This window comes from Salmo salar, chromosome 15, assembly GCF_965601325.2.
Source record: "Salmo salar chromosome 15, fSalSal1, whole genome shotgun sequence".
Taxonomy (NCBI): domain Eukaryota; kingdom Metazoa; phylum Chordata; class Actinopteri; order Salmoniformes; family Salmonidae; genus Salmo; species Salmo salar.
The window spans coordinates 32211265-32225251 of NC_138305.1; the positions used below are offsets into that span (position 1 = coordinate 32211265).

The 13987-nt window shown below is 44.2% G+C and overlaps 1 protein-coding gene across 2 annotated transcripts in view; it reads left to right on the top strand.

Moving 5' to 3' along the window:
- The first annotated feature begins 2124 nt into the window (after positions 1 to 2124).
- The window catches only part of LOC106571166 (uncharacterized), a 45282-nt gene continuing 33419 nt past the window's right edge, over positions 2125 to 13987 (top strand). The window contains exons 1-4 of one of the 2 annotated variants that reach the window (XM_014143918.3): positions 3233 to 3459; positions 6860 to 6935; positions 7552 to 9047; positions 9412 to 13462. In XM_014143918.3, the coding sequence (XP_013999393.3) occupies positions 6885 to 6935; positions 7552 to 9047; positions 9412 to 13462 (5598 nt within the window). In that variant the 5' untranslated portion in view covers positions 3233 to 3459; positions 6860 to 6884. Of the gene's footprint in view, positions 2429 to 3232; positions 3460 to 6859; positions 6936 to 7551; positions 9048 to 9411; positions 13463 to 13987 lie in introns of those variants that run through there. The other variant, XM_014143919.3, reaches the window with a different exon arrangement.

The window sequence follows — 13987 nt, forward strand, 5'->3', positions numbered from 1 at the left end:
CAGGGAGAAGACATGGAAGCCTGAGAGGAAGACAATCAAAGCTTTAGTTTTTAGACTATCATTTTACAGATGTATGTTGAAAACGTTTTTGGGAGATGCGATGGATCATTGGGGATCATTCAATATTTATTTTCTTTTGTTGTTCATTGAAATCATCCCTTGTGAAGAGTCAACTCATTTAATTAAAGTTCAATTGGTAACTAAATTGTTTTTTAAAAATGTATATTGGAAGGATTGAATAATTTGTTATTATGTCTACTTATGATAAGGTAAAAGGTTTATGTTTCTGTCTCCGTATGATATGGTAAATATATCCAATGCAAAAAACATCTACATTTAAATGGTATTAATATTAATTTGCATATAGTTCCGTTAATTCCCATATATTCCCGTTAATTCCCATATATTTCCATTAATTCCCACGGAAAGTTTCCACCTCTGAATATTCCCCAAAATGTGCAACCCTAATTGGAACTGACCCTGTACACTGAACGTACAAAACATTAAGGACACCTTCCTAATATTGAGTTGCACCCTCAGAACAGCTTCAATTCGTCAGGGTATGGACTCTACAAGGTGTTAAAAGTGTTCCACAGGGATGCTGGCCCATGTTGACTCCAATGCTTCCCACAGTTGTGTCAAGTTGGCTGGATGTCCTTTGGGTGATGGACCATTCTTTATACACACGGGAAACTGTTGAGCATGAAAAACCCGGCAGCATTGCAGTTCTTGACACAAACATGTGCGCCGGGCACCTACTACCATACCCCATTCAAAGGCACTTCAATATTTGTCTTGCCCATTCACCCTCTGAATGGCAGACATACACAATCCATGTCTCGGTTGTCTCAAGGCTTAAAAATCCTTCTTTAACCTGTCTCCTCCCCTTCATCTACACTGATTGAAGTGGTTTTAACAAATTACATCAATAAGGGATCATAGCTTTCACCTGGATTCACCTGGTTAGTCTATGTCATGGAATGAGCAGGTGTCCTTAATGTTTTGTACACTCAGTGTATAGAGTTTGCTTACTTCATGTTATTTTTAGTGCTACATTGATATTGGTTACTGCATTGTTGGGTTTAGATCTTGCAAGAAAGGCATTTCACTGTACTTGTGCATGTGACATTAAAACTTGAAATTTGAAGATAAAGCTTAGTCCTAGACTAAAAAGATATTTCAATGGAGATTATTTTTAATCCAAGACTAGGTTTAATCTGTGTGTGGGAAACCAGCCCTGACTGTCGGAACAACATTTTCTCCAGTCAGCCCAGTTCTTACTTAATTATTCTAACATAATATTCAAATATGCAATGTTTCATTAGTGCACCTAAAGTAGGCCGATGGTGCACTAAGATCCAGGTGAATGACAAACTGATGCCTGTTGGCTATCTTGGCGCAGGTGAAAAAGCAACAGTGGTGTCGTTTTACCTCAGGGTCAGTTGGCTTGGTGGAGTGTCAATGTAAGTGTGGTAGAGGGTCACAAAGGGATATCCGTGATGTATATTTTATAATATAGCACCATTATGTGATGGGGACGACTACCTATGGGGTCAGTCTAGCATAGACAACCTGGTTACCAGCCCAACCCCCAGGAGCAGTCTGGGCGTTAAGTGTCTTGCTCACAGGCACAAAGGCAGGTGATGGCATCTAGGATTTAATCCAATCCACCTCTTCTGGCCAGAAACATCTAGGCTATTCCTTGTTGGTTGGAAACAATGTGGATTCAACCAGTATGTGCTCAGAGGGCAGCTTTTCTGGTGTGTACAGGTATTTTATAATGAATTGTTGCATATGTAATAGGTCTATGTTCGATTTCCCACAAGTGTTGGTATAAGAACGTTGACTCAAAACAGTGTTTAAATGTTTAATAGGGTTGGAGAGGCGGGTTTCAACTGCAATAGATGAATAATTTATCAGTTGGGGGGTATCAACTGTGTGTGTGTGTGTGTGTGTGTGTGTGTGTGTGTGTGTGTGTGTGTGTGTGTGTGTGTGTGTGTGTGTGTGTGTGTGTGTGTGTGTGTCTGAGAGTGCTTTACTTTTGTGTTGGACTGAAAGTGTTGCATAACATACTGCCATACCTGCTGTCACCAGTCTTTCTCCCTGGGGTGTGTTACCTGGGCTGGGCAGATTCCAGATGTAGCCTCAGCCCTCCTCTCAGAAAGTCACTCAAACGACATGGATAATGCATCGCTATTGGTTTAATTCAAAAATTGGACATTTGGACTCATATAATGATTTGTTTATGGTATTAGTTTGTAGGAAAAAGTCCTGGTGATGCAGCCATAGGTTACCTCACCTCAGAGAGACGGTGGCCGAGTGAGAGTGTTATTTTAACCGGGTCCTTGCTCAAAGTCGCCCAGGCAACTTCCATTTGACCGATTCCTGGGAGATTTGGAACGGATTCAATAACGGAGGCGTTATCATGGTAAGTACTCCGTCTCTCGCTAATGTATTTCTTTGACTATAATTAGTGTATGGCAGTAGGTTTGGCTGAACTTTGGGATTTGTCTAACAGATGAACTGGGCGTGTTAAATGAGGCGAAAAAGAAAGGAATGCCACACTGACATTTTCGTCGACTCTTTCAGAATTAGTTTACCTGTTGCGCGCCAAGGCTTTTACAAAGGGCACTGTATTTTATGTGAATATTTGATAAACAGCCTAGAGAATGTATCTGTGTGACTTGGGTTATATTTCTTGGTGATATATCAATTGTCTGTTCTATAAATGTTTATTTAGGCCTATATTCTATTATATGTTATTATATATTATTATTTTCTAATTACAGGTAGGCAATGTCTAGCCTATGATTAGGCTATTTCAATGATAAAAACACACATATTGCAAAGCAGCATAATGACAATCGCACTTTAGGCCTAATAGCTGACATTTAAGCGCATAAATAACTTCATTAAGTGGAAAGAAATAGGCTATGTGTACATATTTGTTAATTTGCCTTGTGGCTATGGTCATTCTATTGACAAATAGACAAAACAAACAACAACTACATGTTATCCTGAGGCAGACAGTTATTTGAAGGGTTAACTACAGTTCTCAACTGCTTATGGAAAGACTGACTTGAGCAGCCCGCCAACAGTGGCACACTTTGAAACCAAACGATTCAAAAAAGAAACAGGCAAGCCTACAAATCGAATGCGTCATCTCCCGAGGGAACGTTTGCCGGATATTTTACCACCAGGCTGCGTCTGCGCGCCGTTCCGCACAGAAATAATTATCCAACTTCAGCTCAGCCTGCACACATACCTTCGATTCCGCTTTCAAACCGTCTTCCTCTTGTTCTGCTTGCTTTTTCTGTTGGTCAGACATGGAAAATACTTTTACAAAGAAAACAAGAGAAAGACTATTATCATACTGACTATATTGTGAGACTGACTTATTCTGTACTTGACAGCTGTTCATTTTGGGTTTCAAATATTGGAATTTTCCTATAATTTAAGGTAAGTTGTTCTTTAGACTTCTCCGTCACTGGGGTATGGAAGCAGTTGAACATGCTGGAGGTGTTATCTATCATGTACTTATATTTAGATTGAAAAATACATTTTCATATATAGGGTAATGTGGGGTAACAAGCCCCCCTCCTAAGAACAATGTTCAATTTCTGACACAAAAAAGCAACGTTTGGTAAAACTTTGGTATGGGGATGATTGTCATGCTTAGGCAAGCAAACTATGAAGAGGAGTAAGTGGCTACAGTTTACACTTTTTGGGTTATTTAATGACATTTAGTTTTTAGAAAATTACAGTTTTTCCAAGTACAAGTGTAACCCCCCTGAAGATTACTGTGTTAAAATCTATTTAATACATTTTATTTTGATACTTTTGAATAATTAAAAGCTTTAGTCTAGGTATCTTATTTTAATTAAATACATCAAATATTGAAACAAAATGGCATTGCACATCTCACTATTAATATCCTCACTATGATGAAGTTTTGATGTAAGGCCTCTCTTTTCTTATCGCTCCAAATCATGTCCAAATCATTCTAAAGTGTCTAAAAATGACTGTGTAACTTAATTAAGTTACTTGTAGATGATTTGGACATTATTTGTAAAATACTAATTTAGGTAGAATAGACTTGCATTAGATTGCCGGGGGGGCAGTTGCCCCATTGGAGGGGGGACCAGTTTCCTCCAAAACCCTCAACTTAAATGTTACTGCTTTAATGAAAACTGATTCCTATTTTTCTTTCTAAACAAGTGGATGATTTACATTTAGGCTCCGCTACAGGTTACTACAAGCTTTACTCTGTTGAGTGGGATTGTTGGATTAGCGGACACCTTTTGGTAACATGATATCCTCGCCAGTCCCACGCCCATTCACAAGGGGGCGATAGCAAAGTTTTGATTTTTGTCTTTTCATTTTGTGAAAACAAGGAAGAATTGGTAACCCTTGCTAGTAGCAGCTATCTTTAGCTTGGTTAAAGAATTAGCAAGCTAGCTAGCCTTTTTAGCTTCCCACATATACACGAGAAAAAAATCTGATTTATAATTTAAAAAATATGCCCTAGCAAATATTCTTATATTTGCTGATGATTGAACTTAAAACATTATCGCAGTTTGATATGCTGCTTGTGTATTCATTCCCATATCAGCTAAAACATCACCGTGTTTTGGTCACAGAGTAAAAAGCACAAGGCTAGGTAGTTGGCTACAGCAGTTTCTACCATTTCACAATATCCTGTATTCACTAGTTATTACTTTTAAACAAAACACCTTTTGGGGTGGATTCTTGTTGTTTGAACAATGGCTGAGATTATATTTAGTTATCAATGCAAAATAGGCTACTTTGATGAATTGCCTATATGTAGCCCATAGATCAAATCAAGGAACCAAGCCACACTGCCCCCACGGCTGCAGAAGGAATGATACAGCGTGAAAATGTTCAGGTAGTAAAAAAGTATGTTGAATGCCAGAGCGTATTATAAGAAGCCGCCCCTTTTGTAACAAAAAATGTAATTGCAACACTCCAAATCTTGCGTCAGCGTAGAGCTTGCAGTAAGCTTAATGGTATATACATAAAACATTTATAGATGTAATACAATTATATTATATATATATAAATAAATAACTTTTTTATAAATGACGAAATATTAGATCAACTTAACTCAGAATCGTTTTGTTAGTGACTTACACTACCAGTCAAAAGTTTTATAACACCTTCTCATTCAAGGGTTTTTCTTTATTTTTACTATTTTCTACATTGTAGAATAATAGTGAAGATATCAAAACTATGAAATAACACATATGGAATTATGTAGTAACCAAAACAGTGTTAAACAAATTCTTCAAATAGCCACCCTTTGCCTTGATGACAGCTTTGCACATTCTTGGCATTCTCTCAACCAGCTTCACCTGGAATGCATTTCCAACAGTCTTGAAGGAGTTCCCACATATGCTGAGCACTTGTTGGCTGCTTTTCCTTCACTCTGCGCTCCAACTCATCCCAAACCTTCTGAATTGGGGTGAGGTTGGGTGATTGTGGAGGCCAGGTCATCTGATTCAGCACTCCATCACTGTCCTTCTTGTCCAAATAGCCCTTACACAGCCTGGAGGTGTCTTGGGTCATTGTCCTGTTGAAAAACAAATGATAGTCCCACTAAGCGCAAACCAGATGGGATGGTGTATCGCTGCAGAATGCTGTGGTAGCCATGCTGGTTAAGTGTGCATTGAATTCTAAATAAATCACTGACAGTGTAACCAGCAAAGCACCCCTACACCATCACACCTCCTCCTCCATGCTTTACGGAGGGAACCACACGTGTTGATTATCCATTCACCTACTATGCGTCTCACAAAGACACGGCGGTTGGAACCAAAAATGTCAAATTTGGACAAAGGACAGATTTCCACCGGTCTAATGTCTATTGCTCCTGTTTCTTGGCCCAAGCCAGTCTCTTCTTCTTATTGGTGTCCTTTAGTAGTGGTTTCTTTGCAGCAATCGACCATGAAGGCCTGTTTCACGCAGTCTCCTCTGAACAGTTGATGTTGGGATGTGTCTGTTACTTGAACTCTATGAAGCATTTATTTGGGCTGCAATTTCTGAGGCTGGTAACTCCTTTCCTGTGGCGGTCCTCATGAGAGCCAGTTTCATCATAAAACTTGATGGTTTTTGCGAATGCACTTTAAGAAACTTTTAAAGTTCTTGAAATTTTGCATATTGACTGACCTTCATGTCTTAAAGTAATAATGGACTGTCGTTTCTCTTTCTTTGAGCTGTTCTTTCCATAATATGCACTTGGTCTTTTACCAAATAGGGCTATATTCTATATACCACCCCAACCTTGTCACAACAGAACTGATTGTCTCAAATGCATTAATAAGGAAAGAAATTCCACAAATGAACTTTAGACAAAGGCACACCAGGTGACTACCTCATGAGGCTGATTGAGAGAATGCCAAGAGTGTGCAAAGCTGTCATCAAGGCAAAGGGTGGCTACTTTGAAGAATCTTGATTTTTTTAACACCTTTTTGGTCACTACATGATTCCATATGTGTTTTTCATAGTTTTGATGTTTTCACTATTATTCTACAATGTAGAAAATAGTAAAAAATAAAGGAAAACCCTTGAATGAGTAGGTTTTCTAAAACTTTTGACCGGTAGTGTACATTTTTTAGATGAGACAGATAAAAATTGTAGTCGAGGAAGAGTAGTGGCAGCTAGGGTGTTAAAAAATTGGTTACATAAAGTGGTTTCCGTTAGAATTACACAATTTGATTTTTTGGGGGGAAATGCTCTAAAATATGAATTATTTCCATAGATGCATGTTAATTTGCAACAGAGCTAAATAGTATGTATTTTAGGATGATTATATATTATATTTTTGTTTTATGGTCTATAGGTTTAAATGTTTTAAAGCCTAAAACATGTTCACAAGCGGCATAAAGACTCTGAATGATATGGTACTTGGCTCTTGGGTGAGTTGAGCTCCTATAACAAAGGTATTATTAGTACTGCTGTTGCATGCTTTCATTATGTTGAGAGCTGCACAAAATCTGACATTGACAAAGCAAATAACCCTTGGACTCTCTGACCCTTCCTTCCTTTCGCCTATCTGCAATATTCACTGTGCCGTCCACACGTAACTTACACTGTATACAGTAACACTTACTTAAACCCCGTAGGTACCTACACTGTAAGCAGTAACACTTTGTTTAAAGCCCTTAGGTATAATGCATTATAATGACGTTCTAATCCATTGTAAGACTATAGGCACAAATGAGCCTCTTTACTGTCTTGTTATCCTATTATAATCATCCTGACTAAAATAACAGCCTATTTGAGTCACTTGAAAATTTCCTACATACAGTAGAGAGGGACAAAGCATAGCCTCATAACAAGGCATTGTAAGGGCTCATACATGCTTACAACAAGTTATCATGCATTATACCTGCAGATTTTAAGTAAATGGTTACCACTTATGCTTATGCATGTGCAGCGTATGCATGTGTATTGGCACTGGCAGTCAGTGAGTATGTACTGGTACTGTAAAGACATGTCTAATTAGTTCTCTGTCTGCCTCTACGACTACAGTCTCAGACCCAAGAAGAGCACAGTACTGGTGTCTTGGGCCGGATCGGGAGCTGGTTCTCCCCCTGGAAAGAAAGAGGGAGCCCCAGGAGTCCAAGTGACGACGATGCCTCTCAGTCCCCGACGGAAGACCAGAGCCCCAGGCCAGAAGGAGAGGGGGCCCAGGAGGAACCTGTGAGGGGAGAAGAGGAGCAGCAAAAGGAGGGACAGAATTCCCAGCCTGCCCAGCGGCATCGCTCCAGGGTTTTTGAGGAGTGGAACGCGGCGGACGCCAGAGCGTCTACCCACAGGGACAGCCCCCTCTCTGCAGCCAGCAGCCACAGCGAGTGGGGAGAAAGAGGAGGTCCTAGGGAGGAGGAGTGGTGGATTGCCTCGCAGGGAGAGGAAACGGAGGAGGAGGGGGGAAGGAGCAGTGGAGCGAGCGGGAATCCTGCCCCGAAGAGGAATGCCAGCCATCTGACACGTGTGCTTTCATCTGCCCTTGAAGAGGGAGTGGCCTGGGAGGACTCTGACCGACAGGAACACACCCAGGCCCTGCCCCGAGCCCAAGTCCAGGCAGGCAAGAGGCTGCATGTGTACCTGGAGGAGACGAGCCTGAGCCTGAGCCAGAACAGAACGGACACCCACACAAAGCAGGAAGTGCCCCACGCCATCATCACCACCAAGGTGAAGAAAAGACTTCAGGTGGTTTCCAGAGCAAAATCATCCAAGAGTGTTGACTTGTCATCAGAGAACACCAATACAAAGGAGAGGACCGAGGAGCGCAAAAGGATTTGTCTCAAAGCTGCTATAGGGATCAAAGGTCATAGCAGTTACAGTGCCCTGGTGGGAGTGTCACTGAAGTCCCCTACAGAGACACAGACGAGCTCACAGACCATCCCTGAGCTCTCTGGTGAAGAGGAGTCAGACAGAGACACAGACACGATGGGCCGTAAGAACTCAGGCAGGAGGCGGTCCAGGAAGAACTCCTCCGGAGACGGAGGAGGAGCCAGTTCTCAGGAGAATACGCCCACCAAACCCCAGCCTGGAACCGAGAACTCACCTACATCATCAGAATATAACACACCTAAACCTGGAGACTCCACCCCCTCCTCTTCTAAAGACAAACATGCTTCAGTTCCAACAAAAACACGCAGAGGGAAGGAGAGGGAGGAAGCCCAGGAGGACCTAGACGCACCAGTACACGCCACCCTGGTGGCCGTGGTGGACGGGGAAGGGGACATGGACGTAGACGTGGTCGACGACACTAGCCCATGCCGGGTGGAGAGGCGCACGGAGAGCGCAGAGTCCAAACGCCGGAGCATGAAGGTGTCACACAGCGAGGTGAAGTTCTTTGCGAAGAAAGTGATGGTGAACTCGGAGCAGCCACTGAGTCCAGAGGGTGATGGAGGACACGTTGCCGTGAGCTTTGAGAAAGGAGGGATGGCTACAGGAAAGGTCACGGAGGGTCATGATACAGCTAAGGGAAAGGGCAAGGTGGAACCGAAGGTGACCAAGAGGTGAGTTGTGTTTACCTGACTACTTGATTACTGTATTGTTGGATAACCTACTTCCTGACTACGCAGTTTAGGAATCAGATGTTATTTAAATACTTAAAAATATCTCTGTTTATAGCAAAAAAAGTTTTCCCTTTACAGGTAGAATATCTTTGTAGTGCATCAAAATATGTCCTACATTTGTTGGCATTTCAACCACTATCTCCACTTAGCTGATAAAGTATTTTCAAAACACTAAATCCATTGAGATAGATTTTGTGTGTGATATAGAACAAATGTAGTGTATTTACAGCTAGATCAATTGAATATCAGGGTTTTTGTTCAAATTGAGACAGAACACATGCTTCTTTGTTTTCATTGGTCACAGACCACCTGATCTAAAGAAAGTGGACGAGGAATCCAAGACTCCTCAGCCTATTGGGCGGATCGCAGATAGGATCAGCCTTTTCGAGGGGAGAGCGATGGGGGTTGCCAGTCCCAGTAAGACTTACCCCAGGAGTGCAGATGTTTCTCCCACCAGGAAAGTCACAGAGCAGCTAATAACAAATGTACACAGAGAGCTCGGGTTGCCAGATCAGCGGGAGAAATCGGTGGAACGTGGCGATGCCAGGTCCAGCTCGGCCCCCCCTGTTCGGGAGAAATTAAAAACGATACGGGAGCGGGTGAGGAACTTTGCAGAGGCTCAGAAGATGGATGATAAAACAATGGTACCCCAAAAGTCCTCTAGTATTGCAGGAATACCTGAAAATTCTACAGATTTCCCTGCTGTGTCAAAGACAACAAAACAGGACATTCAGGGAAAACTGGCCAGCAGGGAAAAGACTCCTACTCGGAGCACCCCGAAGGCAGAGATAACATTGAAACCAGCGGAGCCAGATACCACCCCAGTAGCGGTTATGCCAGTTCCTAAAGCAGATCAGACAGACTCCAAAACAAAGGACAAAGAGGCTACTGAAACAGTGGAGCTACCAAAGAGACCTACCAATATTGACCTAAATACTTCAGTTAAAGGGGGGAGTAGCTCAGACTCAAGCCAGCTGACACCTCAGGTGGACTCAACCAATGTGGTCAGCCCACAATCCAAAGCCAACAGCAGACAAAACTCCAGGTCAAAGAAACGGAAAAGCAAAGGAGGGGAGTCAGCCAATCACCCGAACCCGAGCTGTGACATCAAACAGGAAGTGACAAACACTGAGCAGGAAGTGGTCAACAGCAAACAGGAAGAGGCAGGCACCACAAAGAAAATGGCCACTGCGTTTGAGCAGGACGTTAATACAGTTACATCGCCACAATATAGTCAATCTGTAGACGTAAAATCAGATGTTAAAAAAGAGTCTGTTAGAGAAAACAGACAGCAAGTAGTCAATAAAAAGCCAGCACCCTCAGACAAGCAGAACGAGTCATTGTCAGACGAAAAAGAAAATTCTAACAAACCGTTAAAGGAAATGACGCAATCACCCACACCTCCAAACGTCATCAAAGACAATAAAATGGCTACCTCTGATCCTATCAGTGTAAGAAAGGGGCCCAATGATAAAACTGTAGACATTCTACCCTCACAGAGTTACAAGGGAGAGAAGGCAGAGGGGGGAAGCTCTGAGACGACCTCTACCATTAAGACAAATCAAAATGTTTCCAAGGACAACAGCGAAACATCCCTGCCTTCACATTTGCCTAAGAAAAAACAGACTCTTGTTCAAGACCCCTCTCGTGTGGAGCAAGGCTCACCTGTCCCACACGCTAAAGTCGACAACAGACCAATGCAGCCTGAAAAGAAAGTGGTGGATATGGTAAAACAGCCTGATAAAAATACAGATACAAAGTCAGAGAAGGATTTGCCTTCAGGCAGTAGACAAGACACCGCTGAGACAGCTGCTACTAAAGCTGTCCCACCCTCTGTAGCTCCTATTAAACCTCCAGCCTCACTGACTCCTACACAGCCTTCTCAGTCAGATAAAACTGCCAGTGTTGTCACTCAGATTGATGAGACAGCGATGGGAAAAGACAGTGATAAATGTGCAATCGAGCCTCCTAAGGAAAGGTCGTCTACACGTGTGCCTGAGCAGAAAACAAAATCTTATCGTCAGGACCCTGTATTAGAAAAGCAGCAAACCAAGGCCTCAAAGCAGACCCAGTCTGTAATGTCATCTGAGGCGAAGACAGATAAACCTAGCCACGACACACCGACACACAGAGTGAGGCCTACCCCAGAACCCACCCCCTCAATGCCTAGCACTACAGTGCCAGTAGTAGAGAAGGACACCTCTGTAAAAACGGAAAGCAAGGCCTCAAAAGCTACAGCGGTAGATTCTACTCAGAATCCTTCGGAGACCAAAGCCCCAGAAAAGACAATGGGTCAGGGGGAGAAAGAACTACCTGGGTTAAAGCCGAAGAGATGTGAGGAGCCAAGGCTGGATGTTGGGAAGGAGAACTCCACTGCTGTAAAAACAGAAAGCAAGGCCTCAAAAGCTACAGCGGTAGATTCTACTCAGAATCCTTCGGAGACCAAAGCCCTGGAAAAGACAAAAGGTCAGGGGGAGAAAGAACTACCTGGGCCAAAGCCGAAGAGCAGTGAGGGGTCAAGGCTGGATGTTGGGAAGGAGAACTCCACTGCTGTAAAAACAGAAAGCAAGGCCTCAAAACCTACAGCGGTAGATTCTACTCAGTATCGTTCGGAGACCAAAGCCCCAGAAAAGACAAAGGGTCAGGGGGAGAAAGAACTACCTGGGCCAAAGCCGAAGAGCAGTGAGGGGTCAAGGCTGGATGTTGGGAAGGAGAACTCCACTGCTGTAAAAACAGAAAGCAAGGCCTCAAAACCTACAGCGGTAGATTCTACTCAGAATCCGTTGGAGACCAAAGCCCTAGGAAAGACAAAGGGTCAGGGGGAGAAAGAACTACCTGGGCCAAAGCCAAAGAGTAGTGAGGGGCCAGGGCTGGATGTTGGAAAGGAGAACTCCACTGTAAAGACTATAGCCCCAGAGGTAAAAAAGTCAGAGGATGTGAAGGAGGGGAACACTCTACCAAGCCAATCACAGAGTGAGGACAGAGAAAAGACAGTGATGTTGCCCAATGGAAAGCTAGCAGAGGGAAAATGGGATGCACTTGAACAAAAGTCATCTACTAGTAGTTGTACTACTACTGTGCAAGAAAGGACAGCTGATGACAAGCAAGGAATTGTGGTAACAAATCCTACACCGGTTGTGAATGTCGAGATCCGCCCGGTAACACAACCCGAGACAACCAAAGAGAAATCAACCTTTTTCCCCAGTCCAGGCAAAGCTCAGAAGATACCCTCTTCTACTGAAACCACCAAAAAACAGAGCCCAGTCTCTCCCCAACATCCATCCCTGAATAAGCTCCCCTTACTGGGGGGCGGTGGCAGTGGCTTGCCCCTCCAACGAGACACCCCCTCCAGCTGGCTAGATGTGGACCATCACTTCCCCAAGCCGAAGCTCCTCCGCCCCGCTGAACCCAAGCTCAGCTCATCGGTCAGCGAGAGCAACCTCTTGGACACGTCCGGAGAACTGGACGACGATGACTTCATCGAGAACATAAAACGCCTTGGCGTGCCTTTCTCGTTGCCACCGCGGCAGAACCACCACCACCATCCTCCCAAGCCACCATTCGCAATGCCCGCCATCCGGGAGGACCGCTTCGAGAAGACCTTTGACCCAGAGGAGTTCCAGTTCGGCCTGAGGAAGAGGGAGTTTTCTGGGGAGACAACCCAGAGTCTTCTGCCTAAGCTCCAGAGGAACCAGGTCAAAGGGGAGCTGAAGCCGGCCAGGGCCAGCATCACAGACCGGGACAGGGGCAGCATCCTACTCAAGAGCCTCGACACCCATTCCAGACTCTTCTTGGAGAGGGAGAAGACCACCATAGAGGAGGGTGAGGAGAAGAGGAAGGAAGAGGGCGAGGGGGAGGAGAAGAAAGAGGAGGAGGCGAAGGTGGTGAAACCTCGTATGTCACGCTTGGAGAGGAGCTGTATCCTTAGTAGCCTGAACAGCTCCTCCACCCGGGGCAAGAGGCCCGGAGTTCAACCCCAGATGGACACCACTCCGGGTGGGGAGGTGTCTCCCACCGAGGCTCCTCACTTCCAGCCCAGCCCTTCACCAGTCACTAAGCCATCCCAGACTACCTCCACTTTCTCTGGGGAGCTCAGACAGGCATTGGCCAAACAGCCCAGCCCTCCACCACCAGTCCCCCAGACTTCCCCCACTTCCTCTGGGGAGGCTACCATCCAAAGTCGTAACCTGGGGAACAGGCCCACTGCCCAGACTGCTATGGTCAGTGACTCAGCTTCTCCGTTCCCGTCCTTTAACGACATCAAGCTGCCGGAGTATTTAGAGAAGTACCTTCCTCTCCGAGAGCCTGCTGGGAAACTAGAGCTGAGCACAGGGCAGGAACCGCTCAACTCAGAGGTAGGTTTTCGACAACTCTCAATTCTATTGAGTAGCGCTTGCATCCCACACCATATGTTGAATCTAGCACTTTTGAACATCTCAATGGCAGTGTTTCTCAAACCTCTCTTTGAGAATCCCAAGCCATGTTATGTATTTGTTCTATTCCAGTACCAACACACCTGATACTCTAATCCAATGCTTAACGATTAGTTGACCATTCAGATGTGCGGGTACTGGCAGGTGTTTTGGGGAACACTGCCGTTGAGATGTTTGATCACACACTCTATAGCTTTCAATCTTGATTGAATGGTGTGAAATGCAAGCAGTGTACTCCCGAGTGGAGGAAATACATACATTAGCAATCTAAGGCTCTGCATCTCAGTGCAAGAGGCGTCACTGCAGTCTCTGGTTCGAATCCAGGCTGCATCACATCCGGCTGTGCTTGGGAGTCCCATAGGGTGCCGCACAATTGGCCCAGTGTCATCCGGGTTTGGCTGGGGTAGGCCGTCATTGTAAATAAAAATTTGTTCTTAACTGACTTGC